Below are 18,708 nucleotides of genomic sequence, written 5' to 3' on the forward strand. Positions count from 1 at the left end.
GGCTTATTCTTCCCAGTCAAATGTATGCATATATTGGAAATGTTGGTCTGTCTGTATTTAATAACGCATTGATCTTAGAGACTGTTATAGCTAGGGTTTTGAAATATAGAACGTAGCTTCTCCTAGTGCTGGCCATGTAAGAGTGTGGTTCAATTTATCGAAATCTAACCTTTTTTCATTAAATTGATAAAAATTGCTGTCTAAGTGTAGTGTTTATACCCTGAACCCATTAAAACTGGGTATAAGGGTATATTGTATTTGTGCAAAATCCAAATGTATTTAACAGGCAGAAGGAAGCATTTCTCTCCGACCCCATAAAGTAAATATATTCTTGATCAGCACCAATAGCCAGGTCGATCTGGCCATGTCCGTCTGTCTGTCTGTCCGTCTGTCTGTATGTATGAACGCAAGGTGTCAGAACCTATAAGAGCTAGAGACTTGAAATTTTAGATGTAGGTGCTCCTAGTGCTTGCGCAGATCGAGTTTGTTTCCGATAATCGACAACTTATATATCGATATCGGTATCCTGTTTGGGGTCGGAGATGCTTCCTTCTGCCTGTTACATACATTTGGATTTTGCACAAATACAATATACCTTATATCTTATCTTATCTTATCTTCTTATCTTCTTAATCTTCTTAAAGATCGCACCAAAAATATATTTTGGGGATGCGTGGCAACTGGGATCATCGAACACTGTTAATAAATTTTGTAGTTAGCTAATTTAATTACATAGTTGGATGATGGGTGAGAATTGTCTGACTTTTAAATTTTGGTTCTATTCTATAAGCACGTTCGAGATGGTCAGCGATCGCCTCGGCTTGGACCGGAGAAATACCTAATTCGTATCATTTCCACAATAAACGCCCTTTTATTGTTGGTAAATTGAATTATCAATTGAGTTAAGTGTACATCAATTCGACGTTACGGCGACAGATGTTGAGGCCGGCTGCAGCAGAAGCAGCATCAGATGTAACTAGATACCTGCAAATTATCTGATTGAGCTGGTTATTCTCGCCTGAGGAGGGTGGACGACTAGTTGGTGGTAGTTGCTAACAATACATCAACTCCTCTATTACCCCCCAGTTTTCTAAATTTTTCGCACTCTAAGGCAAACACAACACTTGGCGTTGACTTCCCCTCAGCATGCCGGGAACCCTCTAATATTACATTTTTATTCAATTAATGGTTTTATATTCAAACAGAAAATGGCATATTACAGGCAATAGTAATTACCCGAGTTTGGGTAATAACTCATATCTTTTATTTTGAATCTAATTTTAAATATTCATTGGCATCGTATCTGCTGCTGGGATACCGGGAATTCACTAAAAGTCAAATATTACAGAACGAAAGAGGGTGTAGTAAAATTTGCAGATTTATTAAAAGGTTTTTATAAATTTTACTAAAAACGTGATTCGATTAGTCAATATAGAATTGAATCTGTACAAAAATTGTTGTTGCCTTATGTGGCTTAATCTGGAATCCTTGTGTATACTCTAGTAGACTCCTGATGGTAAGCCCCTTTAATTAATTGTAGGATTACGCTTTGCGTACTAAACTAATCACGGGCAAAATCGACTCCACTGGGCTATATAGCCAAATTACCTTGTCTATCCCATATAAACATACGAAGTTTTAAATTTTGCCCAACTAACTATGCTGTGGATCGTTCCGAGTCTTCTGTGCTGATTACAATGAACATTACAGGGTAAGCTGATCCTATTTTTTCCTATTTAAGCCTATTTAACAAGTAGATTGTCTTGGCTTGTATTAGTTATTATACTTTGCATCACAGTTGGACCTCTCGGTCGGTTGCATGGATATTTATGTTAGTTCTTGCTCAATGTCTTCACGGGTATTTCTTACGTACTATATTTCTTCAACACTCTCTAGATTTATGTTATTTTTTGGTTTCTGATTTTGAATATACTTATGCAATAATGTCATTATATACCTATATTTTCGCACACATATACATAGTTGATGTAACAAGTAGCAGTAATTCGCGCAAATTGTTTGAAAATCACCAACTCTAGGGAATTCCTTTTCATAACAAGCTTAAGTTGAATGTACATATGTATGTATACAAATATACTATAAGACAAGTGGGCGAATAAGGGTAGTTAGTTTATGTAGCCTTTTCTTGCTCATTTGCTTTGAGCCAACAACAAGACAAAAATGTACAAAACTCGCCGACGGGAAATTGTTAAACGGTATTTAAATATAACAAGCAGCACGAGGGCTGGGTCTGGGACTTCGACTGGGTCTGGAGCAGGACGGCTAATCCCAGGGCGCACGCACACAACAGGAAGCAACCACAAAATTTGTTATTTCAAGAGCAACAGCAACTGCGACGACAGCAGCCATGCAAGGATAACTCCAACAATGAGGCGGATCAACGCGACGCTAAGAAAGGCAAATCTAATGAAATAAATAGAACACGAGATATGTCCGGGGGAATTGGGAAAGGAATTGCATCGACAAATATGGATGTTATCGCCCATATACTTTATATGGTCTCCAGAATTAAACTGGTGGCTTATCATGTTTCGGCCAATTCGATGCTTTGTTTGTTTTTCAATGGAGTAGATATCATTCTTTTATTATGTAGCTTAATGTAATGGTGTATTTAGGTTGACTAGCAACTGGTACAACTTAATCCGTTTATTGAAAATAACACAGACCATGGGGAATTGAAGCCACGGAAGCCCGCTAAGCTAGACATTAATGAAGACCCCATCCAAGCTTTAGAGCCAATTCATTCTCGTCGTCCCCATGGTCAGCCCGTGGCCATCCCTCATTCACAGTTCATGTTAAGCAGCGCTGATGATTTCTCATCGCGAACATGACTTCATGTCGATTGCGCTTTTAATCCCGGTTTTTCCATTGAATGCGGGCATACACATCCAGGTCCCCTCTTCGGGTTCTTCAGAAGGTACACCTAGCTTCTCAAAGTAGTCGGGAGTGCCCGAGCAAGGGATAACCTGAAATAGTTGATCTGTATAGAAGCTACAAGAAAAATATGGTGAATCTATCTTTTAAAACCTAAGACATTTGCTCAAATAACAGGTTTTCGATATAGATCTTTATCGATTGTTTGGAAATCGATCCAGTTTTTGGTTATCGGAAACAAACTCGCAGCATACGTTTGCATTAAACCGCCGTTTTACCCATTTTTAATAGGTTTAGGGTATAAAAATAGCTAAAAAGGCGGTTGGCAAGGTTGTCTATAGGATAAAATTCACAAACTAGGCACAAAGAAGGCAAAGAGCTGCCTGCTCTTGCGCAGTTTCATTTAAAGAAACTGGATTGGATTACAATCCATCAAAAACATGTACCATGTTTGCTTTTTTCGGCTACGTATTCTTTTAATTAAATTTTTCTTTCGATAATAGTAGGCAATTTAAGCAAAATATTTTAACACGGGTAAAATAATTTCTACTGTATTGGAAATACGAAATATTTTCGAAATAGCATAACGAAAAACTAAAACTGTTTAAAAATAGTATTCCGACTTGGATTTCGACTGACGACTTCTGAAAATAGCTAAATGTATCTGGCCAAATAAATAGCTTAATTGGCAACACTGCTTCAACATCAACTAATTCCAGTTACTGTTACTTTTGCTGTGTATCGTTAGCTCTGTCTCCCTCTATTTTTCTCTCTCTCTTTCTATCTTTATCTCACTCTGTAGGTCGTGAAAGACAACATGGCTGTTTCTATTAAATGTATTATTTTGATACAGCGTAATAAAGGTAAGCAGACAGAGGCTCAGCCAATGGAAAAGAAGAGCCACAAGGATGGCGATGAGGGTAAAACGGGAGAATGAGGATCGGCGTAATGGTGTTGATAGCGTTGTGGTCTTATCTGATGATTGTAGCTCATTGATTGCTATGCTCAACCGCCTTGATTGTGGGCCAAAGATATAGACGCCGAGCCCGCCGTCTCGTGCATCGATGAATACACTCTCCCACAAACGATTGTCGTTGGTACGCCCCTACGATGACTTCTCATATTTTAGCAGCTCAGTTGCCTTATGCACCGTACTATCGGGCTCTTCAATCTATTGTAGTTTGATAATTTGATTCTATTATTGAAATGTGTAAAAAGGAAAAATATAATCGGCTGAAATCTTTAAGATCCGGGTCAGAATGCGGTTGCGGCCGATAAAAATGCAGGTGTGTGGTAAATGGTTCACAATTTGAATAAAAGGAATCCAGCTTATTATTCGATAAACTGCACAAAATACAAGAAAGTCTGTCTAGCATTGGCACGCCGAAGATGAAATACCCTAATAGGCATTTTGCTTAAACGTAATTTTATACAAACCCTTTATTTCCGTCCGATTTTTTCTATAGGGGTCGCATACTAAAGATGTCCATTAATTTAGTCTGGAGGCTCAAAAGAAGATCCTTTAAGCACCTCCTCCAACCACGACACAGGAGACGACCCAGAGCCCCCGACTACCTTACTCAAAGAAGGCGCCTTTGACGTTTGTCCACGATGAAGCCTGAGGAGCCAACCAGGCTTGGCGAAATACCGCCTAAGTTAACTGTGTTGTAATAAAAATGAATGCTATTTTTGATTCAATACAATAAACATATGTATAAAAAAAATATATATATACATATATGTATAGCTTTGCACATATTAAAGGAGAATAGTGAAGTTAGTAATTACTTTGCTCTGCCATTAACTATAAGTTATGGAATGTATTTTCAAGAGAAATGTTTACAAATATACAGAATACATTTTTAAGTGGCTTCAATTGGATCTCTGAGTACTTGAGAAGCATTCCTTGCAAAACATAGGTGCTTTTGTTTAGAACCGCTTAAGAATTTCAATGGAAAAATATATGCTTAAGACCCTTAAGTGACGAAAACAAATAATAACAATGATAAGAAATACTTGTTTTGGTTTTCTGAAAATTTGCGTTAATGAGAATTGTGCGGATCAAAGTATACAATGGTACCAAAGCCAAACGGATCAATTCAGAATCGGGAATCTTAACCGCATTGTTAGCTACTGGCCGATTGCGGATGCGGATTTTCAATTTGCCTTTGTCATTCTTCAGTCGTTTCCTGAATGCACTTGAGAAACTGAATTGTTCTGCAAAGAGTCGACAAGATTGGGATTTTCCCAAAATTTATGTATCTCGTTTACCTATTTCGACTTATTGCACCGACAAATGGACTTTTGTCACAATTTATAATTTACTTTTAATTAAATTAGAGACTTTATATACTTTTAAAGTCTATACCCGAATTAGTTAACAAGAACAAATGGTTATTTTTGAGGTGCCGAAGATTTCATACCCTTGCAAGCATATAGGTTTTAATACAAGCTATATACTAAACATTTTATTTTGTAATGATATGCAAAATTGTTTGAATCATTATTTATCCGTTCAAATATTTTGCTAGTTTTTGATTTTTAAACATATTGTATCATATTATAAGATCAAAATTTACAGCTTAAGGATATTATGTTATATCTAAATTTATTGATTATGAATTTAAGGTATCTAAAAAATAATAATTCTTTACAGTTTAAAAATGTGAGTAGCCATTCTAAACCTTTGAGTTTATTGTTTTACCCTTTCTATACCCTGAACCCATTGAAACTGCCTAAAACACCCTTGTTATGGTTTTGTGTGAAGGTATGTATCTCCGACCCCATAAAGTGTATTTTTGGTCAGCATCAATAGCCGCAGCGATTTACCGTGTCCGTCTGTCCGTATATACTATATACCGACAGATAGACGGATATGGCTAGATCGACACGGCTTTTGATTCTTATCAAGAATATATACACTTTATGGGGTTGGAGATCCTTCCTTCTTCCTGTTACATACATTTGTACATAAACATTATATCTTTTTGGCCGTTTTCAATGGGTATATACAAATTATAATCACATTCGTAGATATCATTATCATACTATTTATAGATCTACATTTCTTGCTTGAGCCTTACCAGCTGTGTTACATTCGGGAAATAAGTACGGTTGTCATTTAAATACATTTTCAAAATATGGAAAGGTACGGACTGCTTGCGATCTGACTGTATGCGAACATGTATATGTATGATATTCGGAGCTCGGTACGAAGTATCTCCCATTCAAGCACTCTCGGCGCGAGCACTCTTGCTTGTTTCAGAGTGTGGCTCCAACATTTAATTGATAAAAATGATTAAACAATATACCCGAAGGTGTTTTCGACATTTTGAAACTAATGTATCCTGAGTGCGCTTGAGGAAGTAAGATAGCTAGATCCGCGACTATTCAAAGGGCTTGTCAGCAACGACAACAAGAGTTCTGTATGTATTTGTTGTAATAACAGCGAAAGCGAATCTGGTTGGCTGTTCGAACCTGTTGTAAACGGCCAGCCCTACAGTCTGGCAGAGTAAGCAGCAATCAAAATGCAGCATACACACGACTTTGGGCGGGGCCTATTCCAGTGCTACTACCCTGCGAGGCGTGCGACTAGTCAGGCCAACCTCATCCATTTTGCAAAAGCAATTTTTGCTTACTCACCCAGACCCAGTTGAAACTCAGCGCCGACCACACGCATGATTTCAAACTCAACGCGAGTTGAGTTATTAGTCTATTATACCTGGCTTGCGGATAGTTGCAATCTAATTTTCGATCGATCGCCTATATACACAAGGTACATATTCCGGAATAAATTTACCACGCAGCTAGTTGTAACCAGTAATATCGACATGGATTTATAATTATCAAAACATACTTAAAATTAATATTAAAATAACCTACATACTTCAGTTAAACGTAAAAGTGTATATACAAGCCTTTAAAAGTTTGGCCAAATAATATATATGACAATAAATTCGTATAATAAAGTTGTGTGCACTCAAGTTTAAGTGCCCTTAATGCCCTTGAACTTACGTTGATATAACATAGAAATTAAAATTGTATTGCAACGGCAATAAGTGTATGTGATAAGTGATAACTGTTAACTGAGGACAACGAAAAGAGTCATCAAGTATACTTGAAACTAAACTTCTTACGCTAAAAGCAATTGGCAATTTTTCAGTAATTGACTGCAGTGAAAAGTATTGTCAAAATTAATTATTAACATGTCCTTAAGTTTTGGAGTAGTTGTGAGCAGTATATTAATTGTTTGATAATCCTTGCGAAGTGAAATTTTATGTTGTCCCGAAATTAACATATCCGACTCCAGAGTGACCAGGACGACGCGCTGGGCCGACAAATTAATGTCCGTTTATTTGTATGCAAACATATGTCGAAGGCGAGGCTGGGAACACATTATAAGAAACTTAATTTAATAATGCAATATACATAATTTAGTTTTCAACAAAAATGGAAATATGATATTTCTATACCCTTGAAGAGTGTACTTTAATTTTAGCATAAAATTTGTAACGCTTAGAAGCAGACATCTACGACATCTAGGTATTTTTGCTGCACGCAGTACATATTTCGTAACCGGCGGAATCGGAACAGTATTTTTTATAGCTATGGCTATATAGCCATAAGTGATAAGTGTGGCTATGTTACCTGAGGACAATGAAAAGAGTCATCAAGTATACTTGAAACTAAACTTCTTACGCTAAAAGCAATTGGCAATTTTTCAGTAATTGACTGCAGTGAAAAGTATTGTCAAGATTAATTATTAACATATCCTTAAATATTGGCGTAGTTGTGAGCAGTAAGAACGATAGATCGCAAGTGGGTACTTGTATGAAAAACTTTTTTGTTGTTTCAAAATGTTCGAACATAGCTCGAAATTTATTAGCTTACTAATGCTCCTTTCATATATACAAGATCCTATCTATATCGGATCAATATATCATAAAGCTACCATAGGAACGATCTATCGAAAAGGAGGTTTTTATATGAAAACTTTTTTGTTTATCAAATCTTCTTGTTATTAAATCTTGGGCGTGCAGAAGGTATCCTTATTTTCTCTTTTTTGCGCAGTTGCAAGCTTTATTGTTTTTATATATGATCCAATCTGGGCTACATTAACAAAAATGGGGTTAAAAGAAAAGAAGGATTAAAGAACAAAACGTCAATAAATAATAAATAAACATAATGTTACTCAGTTTGGGAAACAAATATTACTCAGTTTGGGAAACAGAATGTATTAGTTCTGGTTTTAATTGTAGATTGTATTTTAATTATGTAATGTCTCATCTTTTTATACCCTGAACCCATTAAAAATGGGTATAAGGGTATATTGTATTTGTGCAAAATCCAAATGTATGTAACAGGCAGAAGAAAGCCTCTCCGACCCCATTAAGTATATATATTCTTGATCAGCATCAATAGCCGAGTCGATCTGGCCATGTCCGTCTGTCTGTCCGTCCGTCCGCCCGTCTGTCCGTCTGTCCGTCCGTCTGTCCGTATGTATGAGCCAAAGGATCTCAGAACCTATAAGAGCTAGAGACTTGACTTTAGATGTAGATGCTCCTAGTTCCCGCGCAGATCGAGTTTGTTTCCGATAATCGATAACTTACTCCGTTTCCAAGCAATCGATAAAAATCGATATCGACATCCTGTTTTTTTTTTAGCAAATTGGGTAAATAATAAGAGCTAGAGCCACCAAACATGATATGTTGCTTCTAGAATATTATAGATATTTCAAGTATCTTTCATTTCATACCTATCGCCACCCCCCCGCTACCACCACAGAGCTATAAATCAAGTTAATAACCCAACTTTTATTGCCAACCAATTTAAACCACAATTTAAATGCAATTGATTTTTTCAGAATACACAAATATTCTATGGTACAATAAGATATACTGTAGAAAATTTCATAAAGATCGGTTAAGAAAAAACAAAGTTATATGCAACTGCGCAATTGAATAGGGCAGCAGCTTTAAGAATTTCTGTATACATGTACACACACACATTCATGCGCGTCTGCTTCGCATTCTAATAGCATGGTAATTACATCTTTTTTTTGTTATGTTATTTTAGTTCCTTTTTTTATCATAACTACTTAATTGTTGCTGTGGCTGCTGAGTAGAGGCATAGCAAGTGGTGCGGTCTGTCGCGAGTTCGAGCCCTACCGGGGAAAGTATTATTAATTTTTTTTTTTTGCTGGTGTGGCTGTTGAGTAGAGTCAACAGTAAGTAATGCGGTCAGTTGCAAATTCGAACCCTGCCAAGGGAACTTTTTTTTATTAATTTATTTGGTGTTGGAATAAGAGGGTTCAGGGTATCCCCTAGTCGGGAGCTCCCGACTAGAACCTCTTACTTGTTTAATATTAAGAGATAGAATTTGTTTGGGTTGGATGCGATCGGTGGGTAGGCAGGGTATTAGTTTTGAGGGTTCTATTTTTTTTTATCAGGAGGTCAAGCGGGTGCCTCCTTTTGGAGTTCCAAGTGTATCTGGCGTACCTGTCACTGGTCTTTGCTATTTACTCTTTAACCCAGGAAATGTCAAGCTCACTGTGCGTTTGAAAAAGACTACCAGTCTGGATGACCTAAGAACATACTTGTCTGATTCCTGAAAATGTTTCGTGTAATAGTTGTTAATAAGCACAGGGTGAACGTCGATTGGGAGAATAAGAAAAATTACCATCTAATGCCAGGTATACGGGGTAAACAGACCGCGCTATAAGTACATTTAAAAGAAAGGTGGTTTTCTGAAAAAGACAAACAATATTCGCCTGTTATCAACGGTGGATGCTCATAGGATCGATTAGCATAACAATAAAAAGAAAACAATTAGCGCACCTATGTGCATTCATATTGTTATGCTGGATGTAGAGGTATATATACATATTCATACTTATAAGACTACATATACGAATATATTCATAAATATTCATTTGGACATGCTTACGAACTACTTAAAACGGACGGCCGCGAATACTCTCGAGATTTGAAGTGTGTTTTTATTATATCAAGCGTGAAAACGAGAAACACGGCCATCACTTTGCAAGTGACATCAAGTGGAGCTCTCATTAACATAAATACCGAAGATCAACACAAAGCATATCGTTGGTCCGTCGACCCTATTGACCCCACATGAAGTTCCGCCCTAAATCGAGCAGAATTTATCCGACTCAGCGCCGAGTTAATGCAGCTACTGTTAATATAAAATGTTTGGAGATTCTGCGAAATAGGGAGTAAAACAGATTATTTTTAATAAAAAACTTATTTAAATTTTGATTACTTGTTTACTTAAAATAAAATAAATTTGAAAAAATTTCCTTTCAGTTTTCAATTTAAAGAATTTGAAATGTGTCTCGTACAAAGAGAAGTCGATGAGGCTTGTGTGATAATTATAAATATTGTAAATGTTGCCTAATTGAACAAGAAGAACAAACAAAACAAAAATAATTCCGATGGCAAACACAGACTTAACCCAATCGCGGTCTTCCTCGCCCAGTCAACAACAGGATCAAACACCTGCAGGCGCTCGAGCTCCAAGTCTAAAGCCGCATTTCGTGACTGGCATCTATCCCCTTGGCGGATCGCCTGGCAGCACCGGCTGTGGGTCAACCACCACGACAATCCCGCGACAGACGCATCCTCAGGTGACCACCATGGCATTGGAACAGTATCGCTTGCAGTTGTACAATTATGCACTCAACATTGAGCGTCTACGGTGTCCCCAATACGCGTCGGCTGCGGGATCGGGCGTTGGCTCGACGGCATTGCCCACTTGGCTACATCCATACAGCTCTCACTGTACAGGAGCTGGAAACCGTCTGGCAACGCTATCAACGATCTCCCTGTTCCCTCAGTCTCAGCGCATTTTCCAGCCAGAGGAGCCAAAGCCACAGCACAGCTATATTGGACTTATTGCAATGGCCATTTTGAGCTCCGCTGAAATGAAACTAGTGCTTTCAGATATTTATCAATATATTTTGGATAACTACCCGTACTTTCGGACCCGTGGGCCCGGCTGGAGGAACTCGATTAGGCATAATCTATCCCTAAACGACTGCTTTATCAAATCTGGGCGCAGTGCGAATGGCAAGGGCCATTATTGGGCTATTCATCCCGCCAACATGGATGACTTTCGCAAAGGTGACTTTCGGCGACGGAAAGCCCAGCGCAAGGTGCGCAGGCACATGGGGCTCTCCGTTGATGACGCCAGCACAGATTCCCCGAGCCCGCCTCCATTAGACTTAACCACACCACCACCACCAGCCGCGCAGGCATCAATGCAGCTTGCTGCCCTGAACTATCCCTACCATCAGCATTACATTGGTCAGTTCTTTGGTCGCAGTGTCGTTGGTGCTTCCACTCCCCCCTGCAATCTGCCCCAGTACACGGCTGCAGCCACAGCTCTCCAGCGGCAGCAGATCCACATTCAGCAGCAGCAGCAGCAGCCAGAGCCTAGATTGGATCCAAGCTATCCGCTATCACAGCACCCGCACCCGCATCAGCATCTGCACCAGTATCTGCCCCAATCCCAGCATCAGCATATAGCCTACATCAACTCTACAACGACTACCACAATTGCAAATCTGTATTCGCAGACGCGAAAACGCCAGTTTGATGTCGCCTCGCTGCTTGCGCCAGATGTGCAGATTGTGGATATTGTTGAAGATGAGGACTCATCGACCCAGACCCAGCATACGGTTATCACAAAGGTCCAGGTAAAAAAACAGCAAATGATCCACCGCGAATTGGTTGTGGAGCGACAAAGTCCCAGCACTAATCCAAATACTGCTGATGGCGATGTGGATGCAGATATTGATGTTGATGGAGATGGTGATGGAGACGTTAATGAGTTGCAAGGCCAGGATGCGGTGCAACACCAAAAGCACATGAGCCACCCATTAAGAAGCCAAGTCATTCAGCATATGCTCTCGCCTGAAGACCAAAATTCGTACCTTAGCGATGCCAGGCAATCCATATTCGATGCGGACATTGAAGAGCAGGAGCCCCACAATTTCTCAGCTTCTGTTTCTGTTTCCCCGCCATTGGACAGCTCGGCGGCGAGCAGTAGCCAACAGGACTCGAATTCTTTAGAGGAATGCCCCCTAGCCGAGGGTCCAGCTCCAGGACCATTGAGCGTATCGGCCACACCAGCACACACATCGCCGCTGGCAATGACAATGTCGCTGCCAAATGCCTATGTGGAACTTAATGGTGTCGATCCCCAGCTCCTGAGCAAATACTACGGCACATATATGGCAGCAGCAGCTCGTCGAGCTAGTCTGGAAGCATCCAGAGCCCAATCGAAAACTATGACCACTCCCCCGCCTATAGAACTGTTACCTAATAAATCTTAATCCAAGTACCGTTTGGTCAAGCCATAATAATCAACACTGGAATACTACACATAAGTAAACACTGATCCCACCCGGTAATGATGAATGAATTAAGTATATGTTACTCGCAGTCCAGTAAAAGAGGACTCGTGAGTATAAAAATGTTAGCTCTCATAAGTGCAGAATACTTGTAAAAATAAAGTCTTTAAATAATGTTATGGTAGATCCATATTCAGCTTATGTACATATGTATCCTCTAGATATATAATATTTCCGTTTAAAAGGGGCTCTCTTATCTAGTTAAAGATAGTTAATTCCCATACAATGTTGTCAGCCCTTATCACAACACACGAAAAGCATCAATAAAATTCTCATCCTAACCTTTTTATGTCGAAAACTCGTTCCTTTATATAACCTGAAGAACCTGTACATAGGCAAGTATCACCATAGGCAAGCCCTATTTCGTTCTTTTTTTTTCGTTCTACTTGTAGCCATATAGAGTATTCGCCAAATTTTCTAGTATTAACAAAACAACTAAGTCTAGCTATAAAATAACGGAAATGGCAGCTCGCCTGTAGGTGGAGTAGATTTAACCCGACTGTTAAAATAATATTAAATATATTTAACTTATTTAAAATATACCAATAAACCAGATTGCAATAACTGGCTTTGTTCTGGATTGTTGCTTGGTAAAATAAAATGCATAAATGCAAATACCCATAAATGCAAATACCAAAAGGCAAAAAGAAGCAGCTCCGATCCCATAGGTATCCATATTCTTGGTCATACCCCAAGTCATCGATAACATTCGATATCAGCGTGTATCACGAGCTGCTTCTAGTTAAGGTTGAAGGAGGTTCAGTGTATTTATTAGTAAAGCATTTCCGACTAGTGATTTCTTGTAAGCAATCTATCAGTTCCTATCAATACATTTCTGCAAGTAAAATAGTTGAAAAGCATTTTCTTAACAGTTGCTAACAGACAGTAAGAGCCCAAAAGGCAGTGTGTTCGTGCGTTGATGTAGATCCGATGTTAGTCTAATATCGTTACGTTAGGCCAACATAACATAGCCTATTCAACTGGTTTGCTTTCAGCAGGAAGCGGCATATCGCCTCAAGTTGTATGCTTTTTCTGGAACAACTTGTTTTTCATCTTTCGACCAAGGTCTTGAGTTTACGAACATCGGCAAAATATTTGTAAAATTAAACTATTACATTGTCAAAGCCGATTTAATTTTATTCTTTTTTCCTTTTGATTGATGTAACATTACCAATTGAGTACGGACCGTAGTGTTTTTCGTTTGACTATGTTAAGTAAGTGACAGGACATGATTGAGTTGGTAATTCCATCAGCCACACGCAGCGAATGTTTACGGAAAAGTATATTTATTTTGTAAACGCATGTTTATATGCGTGCAATATGTGACGTAGTAGTATTTAGCATTTTCTGCGTTGCACCGTTTATAAAGGATGCTATGTCGTTTGAAAATTTTCAGTACAAAGCAAGGCCTAGCGCCTTATCGAATTTGGCAGTACTAATTGTCAAACTCAACGGTAAACTATCAAATATCTCCACCAAATCCATTCTGTCAACACATTAAGCTCTCTTCCGAGATTCGAATCTTTCTTTTTTCTGTAAAAAAAAAAATAATATTTCAGGTAAGTCAAATGATTCTAATGAAATAAATACATATATAGGTATATGTACAGTCAGTCTGTCTTAAATTAAAACAATCAATGTATAAAAATATATTACCCTATCAAAGTTTCGCACCGTGTGTAGAAATTTTAAATGTTTCGATGTGCGGCATGCCCGAAAGTTGCGATTTCCGAAAGAAACTCTTAATTCGATATTCGTAATATAAAGCAAGGTTTTGCACCTTATTGAATTTAGCACTACTAATTGTCGAACTCAACGGTAATCTATCAAATATCTCCACCAAAACCATTCTGCAATCACGTAAGAAAGCAACTCGCCTAACTCACTATTCGTAATAAGGGTTTGTGAAAACAATACAAGTGTATCATTGCTGAAAGATGGCGCTTTTCGATTGTAAGCGTGGCTCTCGCCAAAAAAATAAATTACATTTAAAGATATTTTTTAAAATTATCGGTCATTTACCGTTATTAATAAATAGAACAATAAAATTGTAAATTTAAGTTAGATAAAAATGGGACTAGTGAGTTTTTATGGTAGGTGGCGCTCATTACATACTAGATGATGTTTTTATTGTTCAAGTTGGACAAGAGATGGCGCTTGTAAAGAAATAAAAATTACGTTTAAATATTTAATATATATTGTAAATGTTCAAAAATTGGCCAAGAACGGTCCGATGATTATAATAAATAATAAAATATAATTTGTATATATATATTATATATTTATTATAATAATTCATAAGGGAAATGCCCCCAGATTCATTTGGAAGTTCCTCGTGTGGGAATATTAAAACTAAGAATTACCGATATTTATAGATATCATTTAAAAAGTGCATTCTAAGCCTGCTGCGTTAATTTAAAATGTTACTTACCCGGTTCCAGTATTGATTGAATTTCGAAAATCGGAGAAATACGTATTCATTAAAGGTAGGCCTTTGAAAGAAAGCTCTTGAGACTTCGTCCTTATATAATTATACCCTGAACCCATTGAAAATGGGTAAAAAGGGTATATTGTATTTGTGCAAAATGCAAATGTATGTAACAGGCAGAAGGAAGACCCCATAAAATATATATGTTCTTGATCAGCACCAATAGCCGAGTCGATCTAGCCATGTCCGTCTGTTAGATGTAGGTGCTCCTAGTGCCCGCGCAGATCGAGTTTGTTTCCGATAATCGATAACTTACTCCGTTTCCAAGCAACCGATAAAAATCGATATCGACATCCTGTTTTTTTTTTAGCAGTTTTGGTAAATATTAAGAGCTAGAGTCACCAAAGTTGATATGTTGCTTCTAGAATATTATATATATATATCAAGTATCTTTCATTTTATACCTGTCGCCACCTCGCCGCTAACACCCTGGAGCTATAAATCAAGTTAATAACCCAACTTATAATGCCAACCAATCTAAGCCACAATTTTAATGCAATTGATTTTTTGAGAATACACAAATATTCTATGGTACAATAAGATATACTGTAGAAAATTTCATTAAGATCGGTTAAGAGAAAACCAGTTATATATGACTGCGCAAGTGGGTGGCACAGCTAGCGAAAACATTATGAATTTGTGTATACATGTACACAGACAATCATGCGCGTCTGCTTCACATTCCATCGCATTCTAACAGCATTTCAGTTGTTTTTTTCTCGACAATAATTAATTATTTGTGTGGCTGTTAGAGGTATAGCAAGAGTTGCGGTCTGTCGCGAGTTAGAACCCTACCTGGGAAACTATTTTTTTGCTGGTTTGTCTGTTGAGTAGTGTCGTCAGCAAGTAATACGGTTAGTTGCAAGTTCGAACCCTGCCAAGGCAACTTTTGTTTTTTTTAATTTATCTTTATTACTTTAAAGGAGCGCGATGCGCGAAGTGCATTTTGGCTTTGAAATAAGAGGGTTCAGGGTGTTCCCTAGTCGGGAGCTCCCGACTAGAACATCTTACTTGTTATACCCTAAACCCATTAAAAATGAGTAAATTGGGCGGAAGCCAAATGTATGTATCAGGCAGAAGGAAGCATCTCCGACCCCATAAAGTATATATATTCTTGATCAGCATCAAAAGCCGAGTCGATCTAGCCATGTCCGTCTGTCTGTCCGTCCGTCCGTCCGTTCGTCCGTCTGTATGTATGAACGCAAGGATTTCAGAACCTATAAAAGCTAGAGACTTGAAATTTTAGATGTAGATGCTCCTAGTTCCCGCGCAGACCGAGTTTGTTTTCGATAATCGATAACTTACTCCGTTTTCAAGCAATCGATAAAAATCTATATCGTTATCCTGTTATTTGGGCAATTTTGGAAAATAATAAGAGCTAGAGTCACCAAACTTGACATATAGCTTCCAAAATAGAATATAAATAAATATATTTGATATTGGAGGAACAGGGTTCAGAGTATCCCCTAGTCACGAGCTCCCGACTAGAACCTCTTACTTGTTTTATCTGCATTTTTCATCTTAGAGGGCAGATTTTGCGAAAAGTGTGAAACACCTCTCAAATGAATCTCAGAAAATCGAATAGTAGACAATAGTTTTTCGCCATTTTTCAACTCATGCTACACAGCTTCCTATCTCTTTCTTTCAAACATGTTCAACACATACCTAAATCGTACCAAGAGACGGAACGTCCCGCCCACAACCAATTGCTTTTTATACCTTTGCAGAGGGTATTATAATTTTGTCGTGAAATGTGTAACGCATAGAAGGATACATCTCCGACCCCATAAAGTATATATATTCTTGATCAGCATCAACAGCCGAGTCGATAGAGCCATGTCCGTCTGTCCGTCTGTCTGTTTGTATGCGAACTAGTCCCTTAATTTTAAAGCTATCTTTATGAAATTTTGCAGAAGTCCCTCTTTCTATTGCACGCAGCACATATGTGAAAACCAGCTGAATCGGACCACTATATCATATAGCTGCCATAGGAACGATCGGTCGAAAATTAAGTTTTTGTATGAAAAAACATTTTGTTTATCAAGATATCTTAAACAAACTCGGCATTTATTAGTTTTACTAAGCTCCTCATATATATGCAAAATCCTATTCAGATCGGACCACTATATCATATAGCTGCCATAGGAACGATCGGTCGAAAATTAAGTTTTTGTATGAAAAAACATTTTGTTTATCAAGATATCTTGACCAAACTCGGCATTAACTATTTTCCCTATGCTTCTTAGATACGGGCAAAGCACAATAAGCATTATGAAAAGGTTGGGTCTGAAAGGGTATTAGATCTTCGGCGTGCCGAAGATAGCCTTTCTTTCTCGTTTTTTTTTCTTTTTGAAGCGAAAAGAAATGCATTGAAATAATTTAAATCAATTTATTTTCTGTACTACAGTTGGTTGGGGAATGTACCACAAAAGGAGATTTGGAAGATCAGTATTTAACGCAGTACGAATATTCTAGACGGAAACATGAATATGCACATAATAAGAATGTGATTTTTTCCAGTGTAGACTTATTTAAGGATACATATGGCCTGTTCGGCCCTTATAGAGTCAAAAACCAGATTTAAGAGTCATGCGTGCTATATATGACACCGGGCGCTCACTGGGCGGCGCCGAATTCGATAAACCAGCGATTGGTTGTCAATGGGCAGTGAGCAGCTATCATTGGTTACTTGCTTCACTTTGCTCAGCAGCTTCTCTCCGCTACATCTGTGACTATGAAAGGCTCTCTTAAGTCCAAAGAGACTAATGCTGAAGAGATGTATGCACAAAAAGAAAACGTGCTGATGCTGGTGGGCCGAATGCGAGTGTGACTAGAAAATACGAATGTGAAAGCAAAACCGAAGCCAAGCCGAATGAAGATGAATCTCTTAAATAAGTCGTGGAGCCGAAGAGCATCCCTCTTACAGTCGCATCACACTGCAGCCCGTTGGAGCGGCCGAAGGTGGAATTGGAATCCAATTGAAATCAGTGACAATTGAACATTGCCACGCAGTGGTGGTGGTGGTGGAGGTTAGGTTGTCGTGTCGCCGTTACAATTGTTGTCGCTGTCGTTGTCGGTGTCGTTGCCGTTTCTGCTGCTCTTGCAGTTGTCGGTAGACCGTTTTCCCGCTAGTCCGTTTCACGTTTCACGCGTGCATCGAACTCAAAATTTCAACAATCGAACTTAAGAAAACTCGCCAAGTTAAATGCGCAAAAAGTAAGCTTTTATCCGTTGCCGTTAATCACCGTAATTATAACCTAATTGGGCTGTAAACTATGTTTAAAAGCGTGAATTAGCCAGAAGGATGTCGTGTCGGTGGACTTATAAAGGTCCCTCAGTGAGTGTGTGTATTTAGAACCGATCGAGTATTGCCGTCTGAAGCTGAGAGAGAGAGAGAGAGAGAGAGAGAGAGAGAGAGGGGCACACGCTAACGACAATGAGTATGCCTATATTCTCACTTGAATAGTCGGTCCACAAAACTAAATTTGAACTGGCGATGAAAGGTCACACACTTATCACAACAAACTAAAATGTTTTTTTGTGTTTACGGCGACTACTGGCAGAGAGTAGGAAAATCGACAGCAATTTGACGTTGATGTCAAATATGACTTGACTATGCCGGAGATCCATTAGAAAAACTTTTCAAACCTTTGGATCGCCGTAAGCCTCCCAACACAACTACCCAGGTCGGTAGTATGTGCGGCTTAAAGTGAAATGTGACCCAAGCGACTGAATGAACATTTATTCAAGTGCCATATACAAATTTAGAGATTTAAAATAAAATAAGTGGACCTAGTCAACAAAATTATAAGAAAAAGGAATAGAAAAATAAATAAATAAATAAATATATGGAATAACTATTCAGATCAAGCTGCAATAGCAAAGGTGAGTTGTA

General features: G+C 38.3%; 2 protein-coding genes across 2 annotated transcripts in view; both read left to right on the plus strand.

Annotated features, from left to right (window-relative positions):
• The first annotated feature begins 10,345 nt into the window (after positions 1 to 10,345).
• On the plus strand, positions 10,346 to 12,247 carry LOC115766802. The gene has a single exon (XM_030710827.1). It carries the CDS (start codon positions 10,346 to 10,348, stop codon positions 12,245 to 12,247), a length of 1,902 nt encoding a protein of 633 aa, XP_030566687.1.
• Positions 12,248 to 18,623: 6,376 nt separating this feature from the next.
• LOC115766803 (transcription factor Sox-6) overlaps positions 18,624 to 18,708 on the plus strand; it is a 44,929-nt gene continuing 44,844 nt past the window's right edge. The window contains exon 1 of the mRNA XM_030710828.1: positions 18,624 to 18,698. The gene's annotated coding sequence lies outside the window, so the exon portion shown is untranslated. The remainder of the gene's footprint in view (positions 18,699 to 18,708) is intronic.

The sequence above is a fragment of the Drosophila novamexicana genome, unplaced genomic scaffold (genome assembly GCF_003285875.2).
Source record: "Drosophila novamexicana strain 15010-1031.04,08,12 unplaced genomic scaffold, DnovRS2.1 tig00001222-arrow-arrow-pilon, whole genome shotgun sequence".
Lineage (NCBI taxonomy): Eukaryota > Metazoa > Arthropoda > Insecta > Diptera > Drosophilidae > Drosophila > Drosophila novamexicana.